A 22882-nucleotide genomic window follows, 5' to 3' on the forward strand; every position below is an offset into this window, starting at 1 on the left:
ATCACGGGACAATGGTTTTATGACTCAACCTTTGTCCTTCACTCCTTCTCACCGTCCTCTGCACAATAGTGTTCAATAGACCCTTAGAGCTTCTGCTTTAGTTGCTTTGACAGAATTGGATTACTTACAGATAGATTCATATATGTATATAAAAGCTTCTCTATGAGAGTATTAATGAGGCCTAAACTTTCACTCTTACTGACAGTCACTGTGTGAGCTAGCCTAGTGAACTAGCTCTATAGACAGCAAAAAAAAGCTGTCTGGCTGGAAATGTGCCCATAAATGCTGTCTATGTAGGCAGCACACTAGGTTTTGAGACACGACTACTGACTATGTTGTTCATTAACACGCTCAGGTGAGAGCAGAGTGATCAGTGTGAAAGCGAGCCTGTCTAGGACAAAAGACTAGATTGGATAAAAGTCTTTATTGTTTTTCTTCTACATTTTCCATTCTTGGAATATAAATGAAGTCTGCTGGATTTAACTCAGAAAATAGCTGAACAACTACAAACACGTTTTAATGAAAACCAATTCGAAGTAAACATTTTGCTGACCTCAAAGGCCGAGAGACTTTATTTTTTGTCTTTTTGCCTTCTTAACATTTGAATATGGATTACCGTATCTGGTTATTTGCATGTCTATCATGGACACTACTAAAGCAAAGTCACTTTATGAAAGAGTCTTGCTTTAATGGAACACTTCTGATGAATGTTATTTTATTGGATGACGATGTGTCGCCCTGGAGTATCAATTTTGTAAAGCCTGCGGTGCTGAGAGCTGTTGGAAATGATTCTGAGATCTCTGAAGATGGTAAAGTATGATCCTAACTTAGCAAAATATGAAGAGAGACTATTTAAATTACTATAGCAAGCCTTTTTAGCTTAAAATACAATTACAATTAGAGCTCTGCAATTGCATTCTTACTTGTAAAAACTGAATTAGAGAGCTCTACAATTCAGCTCTTACTAGTAAAAATTATCATTAGAGAGCTCTCTAATTCAATTGTTTCTATAGTAACAGTTGAATTATAGAGCTCTCTAATTCAAATTTGACTAGTAAAAATTAAAGTTAGAGAGCTCTTTAATGCAATTTGTACTAGTAACAATTGAATTAGAGAACTCTCTAACCGAATTAGAGAGCTCTGAAATTGCATTCTTACTAGTAACAATTCAATTAGAGAGCTCTACAATATCTATTCTTACTAGTAAAAACTGAATTAGAGAGCTCTTTAATTCAGTTACAGAGCTCTGCAATTAAACATATATCTAATGGTATTTTACTAGTAAAAATTGAATTAGAGAGCTCTGTAATTGCATTTTTACTAGAAAGAATTAAATTAGCTCTCTAATCAGAATTGTTACTAGTAAAAATTTAATTAGAGAGCTCTCTACTTGGAATTATTACTAGTAAAATTTACTTAGAGAGCTCTCTAATTGGAATAGTTACTAGTACGAATTAAATTGTAATTCTTACTAGTAAAAATTCAGTTGGAGAGCAATTTAAAAAGTCAATGGAGACATATGTATGGCAAGCCATTTTAGCTTAAAATAGTCCCAGCGTTACTCGTCGTAATTGCATTTTTACTAGTAACAATTCAATTAGAGAGCTCTACAATTAAATTCTTACTAGTAACAATGCCAATTACAGAGCTCTCTAATTAAATTCTTACTAGTAACAATTCCAATTAAAGAGCTCTACAAATGAATTTTTACTAGTCATATGTCTCCATTGACTTCCATTCATTTTTAATTACAGAGCTCTACAACAGAATTTTTACTAGTAATAATTACAATTCGAGAGCTCTCTAAATCAATTTTTACTAGTAATAATTCAAATTAGAGAGCTCTCTAATTCAATTGTTACTGTAATGGCTGAATTAGAGAGCTCTTTAATTCAAGTACAGAGCTCTGCAATTAAACATATCTTTAATGTGGTTTTTACTAGTATAAAAATTAATTATAGAGCTCTGTAATTGCATTTTTACTAGTAAGAATTAAATTAGAGAGCTCTCAAATCAGAATTGTTACTAGTAAAAATTTTAATTAGAGAGCTCTCTAATTGGCATTGTTACTAAGAATTTAATTGTAGAGCTCTTTAATTGAATTATATAGTAAAAATGCAATTACAACGAGTAAGACTGGGAATATTTTAAGCTAAAACGGCTTGCCATAAATTACAGTCTTGCAAAGTCATAGCCTAATTGTGTTAAACAAAAGAAACATAAGATTTTATGACAACTACTATTGTTTAAATATGAAATGTAGTTCAGTTTGAAATAATCATGTTAATTCTAAATTGGTATTATAGTTTGAATCTAATTAGTTTCTTTTTCCACCTTTTTTTCTAGAGGTGAATCCCCAATTAGAGGTAAAATTCAGAGGGTTTAAAACCATTTACTACTTGAAAAAAGGCTGCGCCAGTAGCGCCTGTGAGGGGGTTGAAATTTTAAATGATCTTGCGGTCAGTTCTGGTCTTCTTAATTCCTTTGACATACTTTATAGAAACTATATAAAGTGTCTTCCCACTGATCGTTGTGATTTCTTTCTAGAATGCAGGGGAGGAGGGATGTGCTTTGCTGGGACCAACCTGCACTTACGCCACTTTCCAAATGGTTGAGTATGTTAGATTTTACTTTTACAGATCTTTGTCTGTATTTCCTTGGTTTCTTGCTTTAGATCTTGCTATAGATCCTCAGAAGATCCTTAGGTCTGCCTAAATCCTTAGAAATCCATTTCTTGTGAAAAAGTTAATTTTATTATCTAATTATTATATCTATTGATATAATATATGATATATATTATATCTATTATCTAATTTTATTAACTTTTATTATTTTATTAACTTTATGCACTTGTTGGTATTTTGAATCTTAAAAGTATATTTTTTTAAAAACTGGACTTGCAGATAATATAAATTAAATAAAAGTCCACTTTAATGAGTTTTGCAACACTTGCACTTTTCAAAATTGCACTTTGTTATAGTTTCCAATTAAAAGTTTTACATTTACATTTTAAATCATTATGTTTTAGTAATCTTTTGTTGTGCTTTAAAGAAGTATTTTGATGTCTTGATTAACATACTAAACCACAGGATTATAATTTTAACTGTAGTGTTTTATTCAATATTACATTTAAAATTAATATATTTTAAATATACTAAACTGCAGCTATTTAAATACATGATGAATGTTTCAATAGAAATTACATTAAAGTATATTTAAGTTTACCATAAATACATTCAGTACATTTAGCAGTTACACTTTAACCCTATTTCAAAGACAATAGAAGTAATTTTGAAATGACATATAAAACTTTACTTAAGTTCGTCAAAAAAGCAATCTTAAGTTCAAGGAGTTGAATTTATATAGATTTAAATAATACATTTTCAATAACATCCATTTAAGTGTTATGATATGAGTTATGGATTAAGTTATTAACTCAAACCATTTAGAGTAGCAGATTACTACTTAGAAAGCAGGTACTGTTGACCAACTAAACTAAAAATAAAAAATATGCTATTTAATGACTGAAAGTTAGTGTAAGATTAGAAAACGATCATAAAGCAAAAACTTTGGTCAATTTCCGTGCCATCTGAAACTGAGTTTACTGTAGCTGGAAGAACATGTGATTTGTGTGTGACCACTTTTGTAGTCTTGAGATTGGTCTGAACCTCAACATGCCCATCATCTCAGCCGGAAGCTTTGGATTGTCTTGTGACTTCAAGAGAGATCTGACTCGACTTCTGCCTCCAGCAAGAAAAATCTCCAGCTTCTTCTTTCACTTTTGGAATGTCACAGATGATATCAAGCCTGAATGGAAAACAGCGTACATATACAAGAAACAGAATAACACAGAGGACTGTTTTTGGTGAGTATGTAGTGACTGTACATTAGTAGTTTTCAACAACAGAAGAGATATTCCCATATGGTTCTCTGTATAATTTTGGGTCTTGTCTGTAGGTACATAAATGCACTTGAGGTGGCTTCAGGCAACTTTTCCCGTAGTTTAGAGAAAATCGTGATTCTGCGAAAAGAGGATGACCTCAGTAAGGCTCTTGGAAGCCATGGCCGGGAGAGTAACTGTGAGAACTTATTTTATTTGAAAACTAAGGAAAAACAACCTTAGTTTGTAAATGTTTTACTTATGGTAATGTATGCCTTAATGTGTGTCTCTGGTCAAAAATCTTCCAACAGTCTGATAAGTTGCAGTGCAATTTTTGTTTATTATTTATTTATTTCTGTTACTTGGTTTCTGTTTTACAGTGGTCATTTTATGTGGAACACCTGATGACATCATGGATCTGAAGAACGGCACTATGGACTCTGATAATGAAATCGCTTTTCTTCTGATTGACCTTTACAAGTCAGTCAGCTCTTGCTTTCTTTAATCTAGAGAGCTAGTAATGTATGTCATATCTACTGTTCATGACTAAATGTGCATGGATAACCATGCTAAGTGAGTAATATAACTGTGCTGATCTCAAAAAGCCTAATTTAAAAAGTCTACAATGACTGAAAATTCAGAAACAATACCAACTTTCTTTCACAGCGACAGATATTATAATGAGACATCTAATGATGCTATGAAAAATGTCCTGGTGCTAACAATGCCCAACACAAGACAATACACCATTGACACTTCTGGTAACAACACGGTGGGTAAAGTTTTTATTTATCTCCTATTTATGTTCTGACAGGTCAAAACTTATTCTGAAATCTCAAACAGAATCTCAATCAACATTCATTCTGTCCCAGAAATCACATTTGCCTTGTTATATTTATTTCTTAACTTGCCGTTTACATACACTATATGGACAAAAGTATTGGCCTGGCCATTACACCCACATTGCATTCTAAATACATGGATATGGAGTTGGTCCCTTGTTGCGGCTATAACATCTTCCACTCTTCTGGGAAGGCTTTCCACATGATTTCGAGTCCAGTGAGTCCAGTGGCAGTGTGTTTTACTCTACTCCATCTGACACTTGGCATTGTACTTGATGATGTGAGGCTTGCATACAGCCATGGATACCCATTCCATGAAGCTCCATCTGCACAGTTTTTGTTAATGTCAGTGGAATTTTGGTACAGCGATGGAATCAGCAGAAGCAAGCACTCGGTGACCTTGCTCTGTGACTTCATGATCTTCCGCTTCTTGCTGCTGTTCCTAAATGCTTCTACTTTCCAGTAATACCAGTGGTGGACAGTAACGGAATAGTTTTAATTCGTTACTGTACTTGTCACATTTTTCAAGTATCTGTACTTTACTGGAGTAGTTTTATTTTGAGTAACTTTTACTTTTACTTCACTACATTCCAAAGCATAAGATCGTACTTTTTACTTCACTACATTTCATAAAACATATCGTTACTCCTTATAATATATCACGTGCTCTGACACGCAGAAGCCGTGTCTGATTCAAGAACGAACTGATTCTTTTCAATGAACCTTTTAAATCGGTTCGCAAATCGCACCAAACGATTCATTCACGAATTAGAATTAACCGATTGCAGCAGTTCACGAGTCGACAACTCACTGATTCAAATGATCCGTTTAGTGCGAGTCTCCAGTGAATGAATTCACGAGTAAGAACCGCGCGCGCCACTGATGCTGTTAGAAGTAAGTTACTAATGTCGAATTTTAGGATTAATTATTGTAACTGAAAATCATATTTAGGTAAAAACTGTCAGTTGTTTGTGAACTAAATCTGATGTAAAGGGTGATCTATTTAAGCCCACTCAACCCTCTACATTGCGAGTAAATCACTCGCATATGCGACTAAATCTTACTCTGGGCGACTAAATAATGTTTCAGGTACATCACAGTGTAAGCTTCATAGTGAAAATTACTGCATCACTCTCGTCAACGTAGTCCATATCAACAACAAAAATATATCTTGACTCCATATAGTGGTTATTCTGGGAAAATCCCAGGTATTTTGTGCAGTAGGATTGTAAAAAATATGTGCTAATATAAAATTAAATTAAGTAGCCTATATAAAATTGCAAAATAAATCTATCTATCAGTACTTTTTTACTTAAGTACATAAAAAATAGAGTACTTTTGTACTTTCACTCGAGTAAAATTGAAAAAGGAGTACTTTTACTGGAGTAATATTTTATTATATGTATCTGTACTTTTACTCAAGTACTTGATTTGTGTACTTCGTCCACCACTGAGTAATACCACTTACAGTTGACTGAGGAATATATAGCAGGGATGAAATTTCATGAACTGACATGTTTCAAAAGTTCACTGAGCTCTTCAGAACAACCCATTTTTTCACAAATGTGTGGAAATGCAGACTGCATGGTGCTGTGCTTGATTTGATATACCTGTGGCAATGGGCCTGACTGAAACACCTGAATTCAATAATTAAGAAGTGTGTGCTAATACTTTTGTCCATGTAGTGTATGGTAAATACACACATTTAAATATCAATCAGTAAATACAGTACATTTATAATACACTATCGTTCAAAAGTTTGGGGTCAGTATGTTTTTTTTTTTTTAATTAATACTTTTAGCAAGGATCCATTAAATTGATCAAAAGTGATAATAAAGACATTTACAATGTTAAAAAGATTTCTATTTCAAATAAATGCTGCTCTTTTGAAAGTTCAATTCATCGAAGAATCCTGATGTGTATCACAGATTCCACAAAAAGATTAAGAATTACAATTGCTCTCAACATTGGTAATAATAAGAAATGTTTTTGGAGCACCATATCAGCATATTAGAATGATTTCTAAAGGATCATGTGACACTGAAGACTGGAGTAATGGAATAACTCCGCTTTGCCATCACAGGAATGAATGTAACATTTTTAAACATATTTTTAAATATATAAAAAATAGAAAGCAGTTATTTTAAATTGTAGTACTATTACGGTTTTACAGTATTTTTGATTGAAAAAATGGAGCCTTGGTGAGACTTTAAAAATGATTAAAAAACCTTGCGAACTGTAAACTTTACAATGATTGTGTATTTTCACACTTGTTGCATAATTTTGCCACAACTGTAAAACAGTCATAACCGTTTTTCACACAATAAATATCGACATTGTTTTTTTTTTTTTGCTCTTTGTTTAGGTAGTCATAGTTTTAAAATGAAATAATTAATATTTTTATGATAGACTTTTAAAATTAATATAATGTTATATAATATAAATGATAGAGGCAGGGTTTGCAGGACAGTTTTAAATATGGTCTTCTTGCGTGTTAGTTTTGCGTGGTCATTTTCTAGAGTGTAACTGCACTTTTTTCACATTCACATACTGATGTTTCGCTGTTATGGATCTAGAAGTACTAATTCTCATCTTCTCACTGTTCTGTGTGCAGATGAATGATTATATTGCAGCGTATCATGATGCGGTGCTGCTGTTCAAACAGGTGATGAGGACCATCTGGAAGATGCCGTCCTCAGAAATTCAGGATATGGAGTCTGTCAGCATGAACTACTTCAGAAATGTGTCTTTCAAAGGTAAAAAGCTTCGGTCATTTCTCATAATATTGGACTTGCTTTGGTAGATCCACAGGATACTACAAATCTGAAAAACCCATACCACAGGTATAGCTGGAGATTATCAGCTGGATGAATATGGTGACAGGGATCTCATATTTTCTTTGATCTACACTAACAACAACAATGAGGTATGCCACAGATTTCAGACATATCACTCTATCTGTGGAACTGTGGAGTGATTATTCATTCAAACTGACTTCTTTTGCACTTTAGTACAAGATTCTTTATGAGTTCAACACATCCACCAACCACACACAGCTAAAGGACAGCAATCCTTCCTTCATTTGGCCTCATCTCCGTCTGCCTGAAGACCGGCCAGATCCCACAGGTATAGAGGATTCCATCATTTGTCAAAATCATACTGTTTAAGTTCAAGCATCAAGCTTTATTGTATATTATGAAATAAATGTACTATGCTGTTTATGTAAAAACATGATTTATTTATTTAGACTTCCAAGCCGACATCATTGTCATAGTATTGTGTACTGCTGTTGTGGGGATCATGGGTACACTTGCCTTCATCTTTTACTGGTTAGAGCGATACTTAAAAAAGAAAAAAAAAGTATTCTATGAAATTGTATGTAGCAAGATATTTACTATTGTTTATGTATATATTTTAAAGGCAAAATAGACATTACCGTCACATGCAAAAAAGATGGTCTCATATTTCCTCCGAGCTCATTATGCCTTTAGAGTCGAATGAGTGGAATATGATCAGTCTGAAGGTAATGCACTGGCATCAAAGTTTATCATAAACTTTGATACTAAATTGTTATTAAAAATGAAATGTTTTTACAATGTTACATATTTAATTATCTCTTGTCATTAGATTGAGGAAGACTCTACACAAAATAGTAGCTACATCCTACGCCGTGCACGCTATGATAAAAAGGTACTGTAAAAATTCTCACTTTTATCTCAAATTATTCCATTACTCTGAGTTTTTGTAATGAGGTTGTTTCTTTATAGATTGTTATCCTTAAGGAATTAAGGCTTACAGATGGAAGCTTCACTGAAAGACAGAGGATAGAGCTCAACGCGGTACTGGGACTTCATTCTCTTCACTGAATAACAAAACACTGACACTGAATCATTTTAAGATGAAAACTTTAAGTAAATTTCTGTTGTTCACAACCGATGTCATAATGCCACTTCCATTTCAGCTATTGAAAATTGATTATTACAACCTGACCAAATTTTATGGGACAGTCAAATTTGACAATGAGTATTTTGGCGTGTTTGAATATGGAGAGAGAGGATCCCTTAGAGTGAGTATTACAATGAGCCTCATATAATGAAAATAAAGGTATCTTAAATTCTGATTTAGTAGACAAACACTATAATATGTTTTTATTTATTCTTTTAGTATGCGCTCAATGATAAGATTTCATACCCAGAAGAGACCTTCATGGACTGGCAGTTTAAGATCTCTGTCATGTATGACATTGCAAAGGTAATGGAATGATACAGGTGTTTATAACTTCATTTAGCATTTTTAAAATTCAGATTTATTGATTGATTGATTGCATAGCTATGCCTAGAGAAACTGTTTAAAGGAATAGTTCACCCAAAAACGAAAATTTGCTGAAAATGTAGTTTGAGTTTGTTTCTTCATCAGACATGTGAATGGGCGCCTTCAGAATGAGAGAATCCACAAGTATACTCTATCCATAATATTGCTCTCTCCAGTGAAAAGTAATCTCATCTGAATCAGGAGAGAAATATGCACAGATCAAGCACGGTTTACTATTGAAAACGGATCTAAACAGATATGTTGGTGGGTATTGATGTGAAAGGACAACAGGGGATGGACCTTTTCAATGAAGGAAGCGTTATTATGGATTATAAACGTTTTAAAGTTAAAACGCCCTATATGATCATTTTAATGTCTTTTACAGGCATGCAGGTTTTGCTTCACAAAACATTAATTGATGGACTTGAGTCGTGTTGATTGTGCATTATTTTCAGAAAATGTTCATTTTTGGGCGAACTATTCCGTTAAATGTAAAATGTATTTGCATACGTATATGCTTTGCATATAGCTATGCCTGCATAGATGGTTTAATATAGGCTATAAAATATATGACTAGTTATGTATATGTACTGTACTAACCTAGTTTTCCGCATGAACTCTTTGCCCTCTGCAGGGCATGTCTTATCTCCATGCAAGCAACATTACAGTCCACGGGCGTCTTAAATCGACTAACTGCGTGGTTGACAACCGTATGGTAGTGAAGATTGCAGACTTTGGCTTCAATACTATTCTCCCTCCCAGTAAAGGTGAAAGGGTGGTTTATTTTTATCATGGAAAAGAATCTCAGTTATTCCTACACTGTTATTTTAAGCAATAGTTATTTGGTTAACCATTTGTGTTTCCGCTTGTCTCAGATCTGTGGACGGCCCCTGAACACTCGAGGAAGCAGGGGATCTCTCAGAAAGGAGACGTGTACAGTTTTGCTATAATTTCACAGGAAATCATGATGAGAAAGTGCACATTCTATACAAGCGCCTGCTCTGATCGTACTGGTGAGAGAAAGATTTATAGAAAGCCGCATAAAAATACACATTCACCGGTGACACCTACTGGTGATTTCCCATCATGCATGCATTTGTTTATGCTACATGCGATGTTTAATTTTAAAAGGATAGGATCAAAAAGGAAAATTCTGAACTAAATCATTTATTTATTGGATTTTTTTTGGAATAATATGCTGATAGCTCTTATCCATGCAATTACAATGAATAGGGAATGAAGCTTTAAAGTTGCCAAAATGTTTTATATTTGCATTATAAAGATTAAAATTGGGAACTTAGTAATCCAAAAATTGTTGTTTTATGAAAAATATGGTGCAAATTATACAAATTTACATGGAATATAATTATGAATTAAAATATTATCATGCGCAATTAGATACGCCCCACAGACCTACAATTAGATAAGAGATTTTATTTTTGTCTACAGATTAAATATTTGAAAGCAGAAATATTTTAGAAAAAGTTTTTCTTTTTAATTTGCTTCAGTTATCTAAATGTTGATGTTTTTTCTTTTTTCAATGTAAGACAGCAGCAGGACATATTAAGTAAGGCATGAACAACATTTGGACAAGGATCTTGATTTATATTGTGGTTTTTCCTGGAGGGACTGATCTTTCTTGTCTCTCTCACCACCTTTGTGTTATATTCTTTTTTCTTTTTTTGTCTTCCACCACCTGTCTAACATTGACCATCCTCTAGGTTCTATATGACTTATTGAACCTGTTGTGTTTGTTGATGAGCAGGTGTTTCATAGATGGAACATTGACATATTTTTTGTACAGTAACTTCCTTTGTATTTTCTCCTCTTTTCTGATTTTCATCTTCTCTTTCTCTGCAGCAACCTTTTTCTCTGCCATTTTATGAATGAAAAGAAATCCTTTCTTTCGGCTGATTTTGCTGCTGCATTCAGGCTCCTGTATGTCCCTCACTTTTTCCTTTGCTGGTGGTGAAATAATATTTGCTGCCTGCTCTGTCTTTGTATCTTCTATCTTCAACCTCTCTTTCCTTCTTTATTGTCTCTTCCTCTGCCTTGGTATTGTGTGCACTGCTGGTGTCCATCCAAGCAAGGTTTGCCTTTGCTGGTGGTGGACTTGCATCTGGACATTTTATAGTTGAAGGGTCTGTCTTTCTCTCCTGCTCTGTCCTTCTACTCCTTCGTCTTTCAAGTAGACACTCTTGCTCCACTTTATCAGGTGCCACCTGAATTGTCAACGGTTCGTTTACAGTGGACAGAGATGGCAGTATTTCCTCCTCAGCAGGTAGAGAAAGATGTTGAGGTGCTTCCTGAACCATCAGTGGTTGAGCTACTGTTGGAGAGGAACGTGGTAATTTTTTCACCTCATCAGGTGGAGTTTGCTGTTCAGGCTCCTCAAACTGAACCAGAAATGGTTCTGCCACAGCACAGAAAGATGGCCATATTTCCCTCATTATCAGGCTGTGGTTGAAGAACGTGGAAATATTTTTACTCCAGCAAGTGGAGTTTGGTATTCAGGCTCCTCTACCTGAATCATCAGTGGTTCTGTTGCAATAGAAAAATCTGCCAATATTTCCAGTTCAACAAGAGAATCCTAAGAGCCTCTCTTTTCCTCCAACTTTATATCTTCTGGAGGGATCTATAGACGGGCTCCTTCTGAATGCTGTTACATTCAGATCGCCCTTACTGTACAGTCTTTTCAAGTGGTGTCATTGCATGAAGAAGCCTAGGTGACAGAGAACTTTTCTCACCAATGTAATTTTCACAGTGAAACAAAACAGATTCAATGGATTAACAATTTGGCACTTTCCCAAAGATCAAATATCACTAGCAAATATCAATGCTCTGATATATCTGCTAATGATGCAGTAGATGGATCAGATATCCAAAGATCAGATAGGAAATATCAAGACTGATGTCACTAATCTATATTTTTCTCCTGAACTGAACTTTACCAGACTAATGCTCAGCATTCCAAACAGTAGTAATAATAGTATATTACTGACGCAGTGTTTTGTAATAGAATTCCAAATACCAGCAACGATTACACCAAAGAATCGTTCATTTGAGTCTGCTCTTTTCAGTGAATCATTTGACTCGGTTCGCAAAACCTCTTTGAACAATACGTTCACGACAGGGACGGTTCTCGAGTCAAGGACTCACTGACTCATCATGGAACCGAGAATCTTTTTTTTTTTTTGAGCTCGTGAGCTGATAGGATACTGAATGAAGCAAGAAAACCTTTTGCCATTTTTCGCGAGCACGGTGTTTTTTATGTTGTTGTTATGTTGTATGTAAGTTGATTATGTAATTAATTTACTCATCCTTTTGACGGGTAGTGTATGTTTAACAGATGAAATTCAGACAGATTTGGAAATTGTTTTTCGATTTAGAACAATTCCTTTTACTGATCCACTTTTTTTTTCTTTTTTTTTTTTTAACCAGAGAAACTGGCGAGAGTGCAATTCCCTAGTATGACATCCTCTTTCTTCAGACCTGATCTAAACTTTGAGAACACCAGTGAAAGAGAACAAGAGGTATGTATGTGTGTATCTATGCATACACAAATTGTTATTTGTACTAATTGGCAGCCAAATAGTTATGCAAAGCAGCCAAAACATACAGGTAGTTGACATATAATCGCCTGCAGTTGGAAATGTGCCATAAGCATTCGGCTTTTATGATCTTATATTATTTGAAAGCTTGCTTGGAATATTTGTGCTTTTAGAAATTAATTTTCTCCCACCACAGAACCAATAAATTAGTTAGATGAATTAGTTGATGGGTTACCGTTTTTAAAAATGGTTGGAAAAACAGTAACATGGGTAACACTCTACAATAAGGTCTTATTTGTTAACATTAGTTAATGCATCAGCTAACATTAACAATGAGCAATATATTTTTTACAGCATTTATTAACCTTTGTTTATGTTAGTTAATAAATATGTTCATGTTAGTTCGCAGTGCATTAACTCATGTTAACTAATACAATGTTTCATCTTAAAAATGTATTAGTAAATGTTGAGATTAACATTAAGATTTTTAATGCTATAGAAGTATTGTTCATTCTTACTTCATGCTAACTAATGTGGTTAATTATCAAATGAAAAACTTATTGTGAAGTGTTACCTATTTTCCTTTATACTATATAAATTTTGATGTTGATAAAAGATATGCATGTCATCTAAGTTTTTCGAGGTTCTCAGTAATCTGTTTCTCCAGGTGTGCATGCTGATCAGAAATTGTTGGGACGAAGACCCAGACAGAAGACCAGACTTCAAAAAGATAGAAAACACTCTATGGAAGATTGTCAGGTCACCTTTATATGCTTTTGTTCAACCAGTGAAAAATCGTACAGAGATTGTAACCACATAGAACGTGCAATAAACACATTAGACCATTAGACTGTATGAGGACCATCTAAAACTCCCATTAAATAATAATTCTCTCTCTAATAAATGATTTCCTGATTTGATTTTGAATAGTCTGGACAACCAGGAACATGAGAGCTACATGGAGAACCTGATCCGCCGGCTGCAGATGTATTCCCGTAACCTGGAGCGGCTGGTTGAGGAACGCACAGCTCTGTACAAGGCTGAGAGAGACAGAGCGGACTGCCTGAACTTCATGCTTCTGCCAGGGTCTGAACACAACAAACAGAAAAACACTGCAAAGTCTTATTAGAGATGCACGATATATCAGTAACATTGGTTATTGGCCAGCATTGGTGATTTTTTAAATTGTACATACTCGTTTTCGATATTTTTACATTTAGATTACCATTGCTGTCATCTACTGCTCAATTTAGTTAAATGTAGCTAATCTTTAAATAATTATAAATTTTTGCAAATTTTGCATTCTAAACGCATTTGTTTAGTGTTTTATTGTTATTTAGACAAAATTGTGTAGACTTTAATGTAATTACTGCCAGCTGATTAATCAAATCATTAACTCTCAATGTTTCAGGCCTGTTGTGCGCTCTCTAAAGGAAACAGGAAAAGTGGAACCTGAGCTCTTTGACGAGGTTACCATTTACTTCAGCGATATTGTGGGTTTCACCACACTGTGCCACTTCAGCACACCCATGGAAGTGGTGGACATGCTCAATGACATCTACAAAAACTTCGACAGCATCCTTGACAATCATGATGTCTATAAGGTATTTCAGACAAATGAACAGTGGGTTTTGTTCACTATTGTACTTAGTAGTCCTGGAATTCCAAGTGATATGTATGTATCTCTTTCAGGTGGAGACGATTGGTGACGCATACATGGTGGTGTCTGGTCTTCCTCGACGCAATGGGAACAGGCATGCAAAGGATATCTGCTGCATGGCACTGGACATCCTGTCCTTCATGGGCACATTTCAGTTACAGCATCTGCCTGGGATACCCATGTGGATCCGCATCGGTGTGCATTCAGGTAACGGCCAGTCATTCATTGTACTGTGTTCTTATAAACTAATAGTTTCAAGTTTTCCAGTATTGCAGAGGGCATTTCTTAAAGGCACAGCAGCAAAAAAAAAAGTGTTTAAATATTAGGGTTAGTGTAAGAAAAAAAGATGTTGAAGATGTCAATGAAGAAGTCATCAGTGACCCAGAACTGTCTCGCTTCAAACATCGTATACTGTTTTACACTAGATTTCCTGCACATAATGTAAATGAGGATTCCTTTTAAAAAGGAATTAAGAACAACTAAATGATAATACTCCATTTGCATATCACTTGGCTATAGATGTGATCACCCAAATGGAAATGTGATAAGATTGTTTAGACTGTTAACACAGTGATGTACTTTTTGATCACAGGATGGTTCTTGATGTTCCACTTCTACTTCCACGCTATAAATGATTTCATATAATTCTGATGGTACTATTGACATATTACTGAGATCAGGGTAAACTGTCTGTCTATGATAATTAAAGGGATAGTTCGCTCAAAAATGAAAATGTTGTCATCATTTACTCATCCTCATGTTCTTCCAAACCTGTATTTTCTTTGAGTTTCTTTTTTCTGTTGAACACAAAAGAAGATATTTTGAAGAATGTTGCTGATAGCCCTTGACTTCTGTATTATTTTTTCCAGACTATGGAAGTCATTAGCTAGCAACAAGTGTTTGGTTATCCAACATTCTTCAAACTATCTTTGTTCCCCACAAGAAAGAAACTCATACAGGTTTAGAATAACTTGAGGTAGAGTAAATGATGACAAAATTTGAATTTGAACTATAAGTAGACCTCTGGAAAATGATTTAAAAACCCACAGTTTGTAATATGTCTGTCTAATGCGCACAGGGCCCTGTGCTGCTGGTGTAGTTGGAATTAAAATGCCCAGATACTGCCTGTTTGGAGACACTGTGAACACAGCATCTCGTATGGAGTCCACAGGTCTACGTGAGTAGTGCTTCTTTTAAATAAATGCAGTTATTTTGAACTTTCTATTCATCAAAGAATCCTGATTTCCACAAATATATTAAGCAGCACAACTGTTTTCAACACTGATAATAAGAGATAAACATCAAATCAGCATATTAGAATGATGTCTGAAGGATCACGTGACATTGAGGACTGGAGTAATGACTGTTGAAAATTCAGCTTTGCCATCACAGGAAAATATTGCATCTTAAAATATATTAAAATAGAAAATGTTACTTCAAATTGCATTACAGTTTTTCTCAATTGCTTTGGCACATTTGTCAAAACAATGTGCAATTGTCAAAACTGTTTGCTGAAACATCAGAACCCTATTGCATGTCTGCAAAAGGTAGTAACTCACCCAAAACATTTAATTCATGCTTCAAAACCTAGTTATTGTGCCAGTGACTTGGCCAATGCCACCAAAATGAAAAGCGTTGTTGTCATTGTGTGAGCCACACTGGTCAAAATGTTCAGGTGTTTTTTTTTTTACCATGGACATAGGCCTATTTGTTATATGCAGATTTCATTTAATTTCTTTTTGTGTTATATTCAAATTTCATTTTGTTGTTGAATGAATTTTACTGAGCATTTTAGATACATATTTCAACAGTAGGTAAAAATGTATTGGGAGAGGTCAACACTGTAGTACACAAAAAGGAAATGAAGATCTTTATTTATACAGTACATTTATTTTTGTAGAAATTTGTTACATGTAAACTGAAATTTCACCATCGCTTACTCATTTTTACACACTCTTGTTGTCTTCCCCGTACAACACCACCACACATTCTTACATATCTTCCTATTGCTCTTCCACAACAAGCAACTGTGAATGTTTACATGTAACACAAATGTAATGTACAAATATAAATGTATTTATACAGCACTGCTGCAGCTGCTGCTCTTTAGGGTTGTGATGTTCATCCTCGTTAAAAAATGGTAGTGATTGTGCTGGGCAAACTCTATATATGTTTCTAAACTTGATTGATTGGCAAGTAGGGGTACAAAGGGGCAGATATTTTCCAGTGAATTTGTAGAACCTTCCAAAAGTTGAAAGAAAGATTGAGGGAAAACTGTAAAATGCTAGTTTTTAAAAAATAAATGTTACTGAACTTTTGAGTGGTACTGTACATCTGTTCTCCATCTTTCCCTAACCGAAGAAAGCATTGTGAGAAATCCCTCTACTGCTATTCTGTATTTTATTCTACATTGATCTTTTCACCCCAGCACTACGAATTCATGCGAGTCAGTCGACTATCAACATTCTCCAGCGCACAGACTGCAAGTTTGAGTATGAAAAGAGAGGAGAAACTTACTTAAAGGTGTGTGATTATTGTCTCTCAGTTTTGTAAAATAGTGATTTCACAATTGTTCTCATCAGTGTTATTTTAGTATTATTTATACACTATTATGATATTTATTAATAGTTTGAATTAGCTTTTTTATATTTTCAGTTTTGAATATTAAATGAAATAGTTTGTCTTACAATAACAGCACTGGTCCTCATATACACTACAGGGTAAAGGAAAAGAAACAACATACTGGTTGACGGGAGTTACAGGGCAAAATTACAATCTGCCAACACCTCCAACAGCGTGAGTTTAACATTTTATGATCAATCCTCATAACTCGACTGTGAATGCATTACTTGGTTAGATTTCATTATTGTGAACTCTCCTCCTGGCAGGGAAAACTTCCAGAATCTGCAGCAGGACCTGTCTCAAATGATAAAGACGTGTCTAGAGAAGCGGCCCTCCAGCTTGTGGAAGAGAAAGACCCTTTCAGCACGTCACAGGAAGCTCTGTGTGGAAGTGGAAATGGATTGCACAGAGCAGCCAGAGTATCTCCACCTGGCCACCGGTGACAGTTTTAGCACATACCTGTAAATCCAACACACTGCCACATGTGCGTCTGGACCAAAAACCCTTTCTTGCTAACAGAACTGGATTTCAGTGTAAATGTTAAAATGTAAATACTGTATATTTGGATTTATTATTATAGAGTTATCTAACATTATTAGTTGTTATCAAGCAGAGCCGTGCACAGACATTTTGAGGGGCAGTGGCCCAAACCAAAAAAGGGGCACTAGGGGGGTGGGTGCTTGTTAATACAAATGATTCAGTTGTTACAAATATACAATTAAAAGAGAAGACAGCACACTCTGAAATAATTTCAGACTTTATTGTAGATGTTTTGATAAGAATGGGCTCTCATCCAAAAATGTTTATGATACATATAGGGGATTTAGCAACATATAAAACCATGCAAATAATTTAGCTAAATATTAGTCTGAACTGGTAAGCAACAGTAGCTATTTTTTCCATATGGCAGCTATGGGGCAAAGTAAGCCAAATGCTGTGGGGTAAATTGAGTCAGCATTTTAACCCCATCATAAGGCACTGTAGTTAAGTTAAATCTGAATTATAACCCGGAATTTTAATGTGATTGTCACAGTTATGAACTATTGTGTTTGTTTTCATTTGATCCCTCATGTTCCACTGACCTAGTTTCTGTCTCCCCTTGATTGTGTCATTATGTTCAGGTGTGTCTTGTCAGTTATCCTCCCTATATAAGTTGTATTCAGTTCAGTGTTTCTTTGTCTGGTCTCATCAACGTGTACGTGTTTCTTATGCCTTCCTGTTGTGGATTACCTTGTGTGGATAATATTAAAGACTTTTACTTTCATCTTCATCTTCGTGCGAGTTAATTCTACACAGAACCGTGACAGTGATATTACTGGTTTAGTTTATCATATATACATATTTTGTAGTTTATTTGATAGGGACAGTGTACACGTGCACCAAATCCTTCTCTGATAAGAACCAGAAAAGGCTTTTCATCGCATTATAATCGGATATATCTTTCCACCTGTAGTCCCTAATGGCCAACAAACTCTCTGTTTAGTTTGTTTTTAGGAAGGCTGCAACTTTACTGTTCAACATATTGTTTCTGAAATGCAAGCAATATTATCCCTAACCCAGGGCAAACTGAGCCATGGGAACACTTTTTTTATAAGAAGCCATATTATAAGTATTAGACATTTAATTTAATATTTTACAGCATAAATCTATATTATATACTAATAATAAACTCATTTAGAACATTTATATTATTTTTTAACTATTTTATAGGCCTACTGTTAATATGGTTTTAATAAAATATGATGTGTTATAGATTACTAGAATCAAGACAAGTGATTGTAATGGGAAATCTACTTAATTACAAGAATTAAAGTGTGACAAACTGCTAAATATTCTATATGATGATTTACCTGCTGGCTTGCTGGAGCGTTGTATTCATGTTTGCAATGTTGAACTGCCTTTAGCAGCCTCCCTTCGCTCTTTCTCTCTGTCTTCTTTTTTGCGAAGGCATTTTTTTTTCTTTCTACAAAGTGTGTCAACAACAGCGAATTGTGTGTTATTTATATTAGAAATGTTTGGTTACAATAATTTGATTAGACATTCTAATTCTAAGAACGTGGATATTTTGTTATCACTTTTAAAAGACCGAGAGCAAATCATTACCGACAGAAATACAAAAACAAACTACCAAATTACCAATTCAGCGAATCTTCCACTGACTGTAATGTGTAATGCATCTACATTGGGAACTGTGGTCTCCACTCCAGAGAGCAGCACACAGATCGTGAGAAATGCTGCGGAGCGGGCGCGAAAACACGCCCATCAGCTGAGGGCAAAGGGGCAGTGGCTCTAGCCACCGGGCCACCCCCCTGTGCACTGCCCTGTTATCAAGTGTTGTAGAAATTAGGTTCAATATTTTTCTTTCCAAAAAACTTCTAATTGTCCTTCTTAAACTGATCTGACACAGCAATAAGCTAAACTTTAAATGCAATTGCAATAATACGTTTAACCATGCGGCGATATTAAACACTGTGCAACAAAGTTATTCAGTGACTGTTCGTGTAACAGTATGTTTCATACATGAGATTTAATTTTCATGTAAATATTATAATAAACAGGATAAACGCTTCGGACACAGCAGAATATTTTTTGAAAAAGAAACTCTAAACTTTATTTAAATCATTTTGATAACTATTTACACAACAATGCTGCTTGGACATCTAATTCATGATTGTTTTCTGTGCTCTCAGCTGAAGAGACAAACATTAATCTAATTTTCTTTGGCATACATACACTACTAAGGGTCTGTCTCCCGGGTTGCAACAAAACCCTTTAAGTTCAGAAAGCCATTAGTAATTATTACTAAACATTTTCTTAAATTGAGGGTTTGTTTCAACAGGCAGATGTGCTTTCACTGCTAATCAAAACGTATGAATTATGCAATATGTATGAATCTAAAGTACATGTATAAAGAAAAAAATGAAATAAATACAACTCAATTAATTTTAACACCAAGAAAAATAAATCAATTAAGACAATACACATCCCATATTTAATAAATAAATATAATGTGAGAGATCAGAGTGGAATTATGGTATAAACAATGCACATAAATATAACATTTGTGCAAAACAAAAGAAAGCAGAGGGAAAGAAAAAGACTTCATTTTGATGACACTGACAACGTTTTTGACCGGAAAATATTACATGTAACAAAAGCATACTAAATAAAATGAGCATTGTGCCTACAGAACAAAATTCAATATAAAACATAACATTACCTGTGCCCTGACAAGCAACATAATCTGACATTTATTAGACTAAAATACAGATGAATGGCACAGTATGATTATAAAAAAGGCCACATAAAAGCATGCTATTAACACATAGAAGATAAACTTTAAAACTAAAACTTACTTATGAAATTCAATGCAGTGATAACATTTGTTCAACACACCAGTACAAATTTAAAGATATGATTAGTGTACAGCACTGACACGCTAGTAAGATATCTGTTGTATCAAAACTTTTTGATTCTACATCAGTCTACACAGTTAGAGTTTGACATCACATCTCATCCCCTCACTATTCTGTGCCTAGAAACAATTATGCTCACAGTTCTGGAACATAGTGGTAGCTAATGGGGACAGAATAAGAACTAATTGACCCAGTAATGCACAGAGCTACAAAATTGTGTTTGCAAACACCTCTTTCCTCTGTATAAATGCAGTTATAATAATAATAGTAACAACATGATGACAAAAAAATCCTTTTACCCATCCAAATTTAGTTTCTAAACACTTAAGTCACATTTAAAAATGAAGTTTACTGGATTAAATAGGAAATATCAAACCAAGTGGCATCTGCAAACAAATGAAGCATGACTTTTTCTCAGAACAAAGCATTTCATTTTTAATCGACTGGTCTCTATTAATAGGCTATTTTTAGCATATATATATATATATACAGGGCTCCAGACTGTGACCAAAAATATGAATTTGCGAGTGAATTTTTTGCTGAGGTCGCCTATAAATTTACATGCTATGATTTAAAGGGGTCATATGACGTTGCTAAAATGAACATTATTTTGTGTATTTGGTGTAATTCAATGTTTACGCAGTTCAAGGTTAAAAAAACACATTATTTTCCACATACCGTACATTATTGTTGCTCCTCTATGCCCCGCCTTTCTGAAACGCGTCGATTTCTACAAAGCTCATCGTTCTGAAAAGCGCTGATTGGCCAGCTATCCAGTGTGTTGTGATTGGCCGAATATGTGATAGAAATGTTACGCCCCTTACCATATTTGGAATATCAGCTTTCATGGCGGCGATGGCAACAATACTACAGCGAGAATAAAAGCTACGCCGCCTTAGTGTAAACATTTGGGCGGTGTCATGTAAATCTTCCCACACAGTGATGTAGATTTGTGAGGGCGTGTTTGAATGAGGCATTTTAAGAAGGCGTGGATGAGTCTTAACTTTTAGAAACAATATCTCTTTGGGTTCGAGACTTTAATCTTTGCGACTTTAAAAGGGTCATATGATGCTTTTTTAAAGATCATTATTTTGTGTATTTGGTGTAACAGAATATGTTGACATGCTTTAATGTTCAAAAAACACATTATTTTTCAAATACTGTACATTATTGTAAGTCCTCTATGCCCCGCCTCTCTCAAACGCTTCGTTTTCTACAAAGTCCCTCCTTCCGACAAGCGCAGTCTGCTCTGATTGGCCAGATGACCCAGTGCATTGTGATTGGCCGAACACCACAAGCACGCGTCGGAAATGTAACGCCCCTTACCATAATCGCGAGCTTCAGCTTTCAAAATAAATGTAAAGACAGTAAATAATGCCATTAGTTTTACCATCAGTTAAAGCCCGAAAGGGGAACAGAGTCGCGCACACACACACACACACGATGCGTAAAACTCCGCATTTGAACAGTAAATAGCAAATACTTAAACTAATAACAAAACAGTAGCTGATTCAGAAGCGCCAGATTGTCACAGCAAAGTCAGAATTACCTCCTCTCCTAAGTTCACGAAACGGTCGTCCATAAAATGCATTGCTGTTCTGTTGTAAGTAATCTTAAAGATTCCTAAATGCATCTACTTTCGGAAGGCCAAATAAAGTGCTTTTGCTTTCGCCTAGAAACACACAGCGTCTCCCTGACATGGCTGCTTCAACACTAACTGCGGTTACTGAAACCACGCCTTCTTTCTTTGCGTGAACATTTGGGCCGCATTATGCAAATATTTCCACATAGTGACATAGATATGTGGGGGCGTGTTAGAACGAGACGTTTTAGGGGGGCGTGGCAGAGTCTTAACTTTGATAAAGAATATCTCTTTGGTTTTGAGACTTTAGTCTTTGCAACTTCAGGGATCTTATCTATGCACAATCAGCTTGTAACACTCCAAAGAGAAAGGAAAACTTCAAATCGCATCATATGACCCCTTTAAAAAAAATAATAAAGGTGAAAAGTACCTGCTACTTCCGTCAAGATTCTGAAGTGTGCATATGATGAACAATTCATATATGCGATTTCAGTCAGATCTAATCACTTGTTCTTTCTTTAACCCTCTGGGGTCTGAGGGTGTTTTGGGGCCCTGGAGAAGTTTTGTTTCAGTCAGGTATGTGACTGAGAGGTAATTGCTACAAGAAAGAATGTGAGGAAAAAATAAATGTATATATATATTTTTGTTTGTAGTTTATTTAGAATATATATAACTATCACATAAAATAACTTGAGATTCACTTGCGAGTGCAGTTAAACAGTTTATTAGGAACAAAAAAAACAAAACAAAAAATCAACAACAACACAAGAGTCAAGACGTCATGGATGCAATATCCAAAACAGCGGCAGGAAACTTGAACAACATTTTGAAGAGACTCATGGGAGTGTGTGCATCACATGGTCTTAGCTGTGGTCCAGGTTCCTGTGCAGGCAGGAATCTCAGAGCCTGTGGAACATGTCAACATCAGTCTCTGTTTTCCATGACTGAGTGGGCTGCTTTGTTTTGGCTCTCTTTGCAACAGGTTCTTTTACACTGTTATTCTCACATCTGAAATAAA

At 34.9% G+C, this 22882-nt stretch overlaps 1 protein-coding gene across 1 annotated transcript; it reads left to right on the forward strand.

The window, feature by feature from the left end:
- Positions 1 to 607: 607 nt before the first annotated feature.
- gucy2cb (guanylate cyclase 2Cb) lies at positions 608 to 17476 on the forward strand. The gene is made up of 27 exons (XM_016546036.1): positions 608 to 809; positions 2347 to 2459; positions 2548 to 2615; positions 3650 to 3865; positions 3958 to 4079; positions 4261 to 4360; positions 4547 to 4652; positions 7337 to 7478; positions 7566 to 7648; positions 7734 to 7848; positions 7970 to 8051; positions 8143 to 8245; positions 8350 to 8412; positions 8490 to 8561; positions 8684 to 8788; positions 8887 to 8973; positions 9668 to 9800; positions 9909 to 10046; positions 12475 to 12566; positions 13252 to 13343; positions 13515 to 13670; positions 13996 to 14188; positions 14277 to 14451; positions 15323 to 15421; positions 16673 to 16767; positions 16964 to 17040; positions 17133 to 17476. Exons 1-27 carry the CDS (start codon positions 608 to 610, stop codon positions 17329 to 17331), a joined length of 3228 nt encoding a protein of 1075 aa, XP_016401522.1. The 3' UTR covers positions 17332 to 17476.
- Positions 17477 to 22882: the final 5406 nt, after the last annotated feature.

This window comes from Sinocyclocheilus rhinocerous, unplaced genomic scaffold (genome assembly GCF_001515625.1).
Source record: "Sinocyclocheilus rhinocerous isolate Xijiao unplaced genomic scaffold, SAMN03320098_v1.1 scaffold820, whole genome shotgun sequence".
Classification (NCBI taxonomy): Eukaryota; Metazoa; Chordata; class Actinopteri; order Cypriniformes; family Cyprinidae; genus Sinocyclocheilus; species Sinocyclocheilus rhinocerous.

What these genes read in the sequence shown, in the direction of transcription:
- gucy2cb (XM_016546036.1), top strand. Translation starts at nt 608, where the DNA reads ATGGATTACCGTATCTGGTTATTTGCATGTCTATCATGGACACTACTA. An exon ending in GCCACTTTCCAAATGGTTGA is followed by an intron (nt 2,616 to 3,649) that starts GTATGTTAGATT and finishes CCACTTTTGTAG; the next exon opens with TCTTGAGATTGGTCTGAACC. An exon ending in CTTGCCTTCATCTTTTACTG is followed by an intron (nt 8,052 to 8,142) that starts GTTAGAGCGATA and finishes TATATTTTAAAG; the next exon opens with GCAAAATAGACATTACCGTC.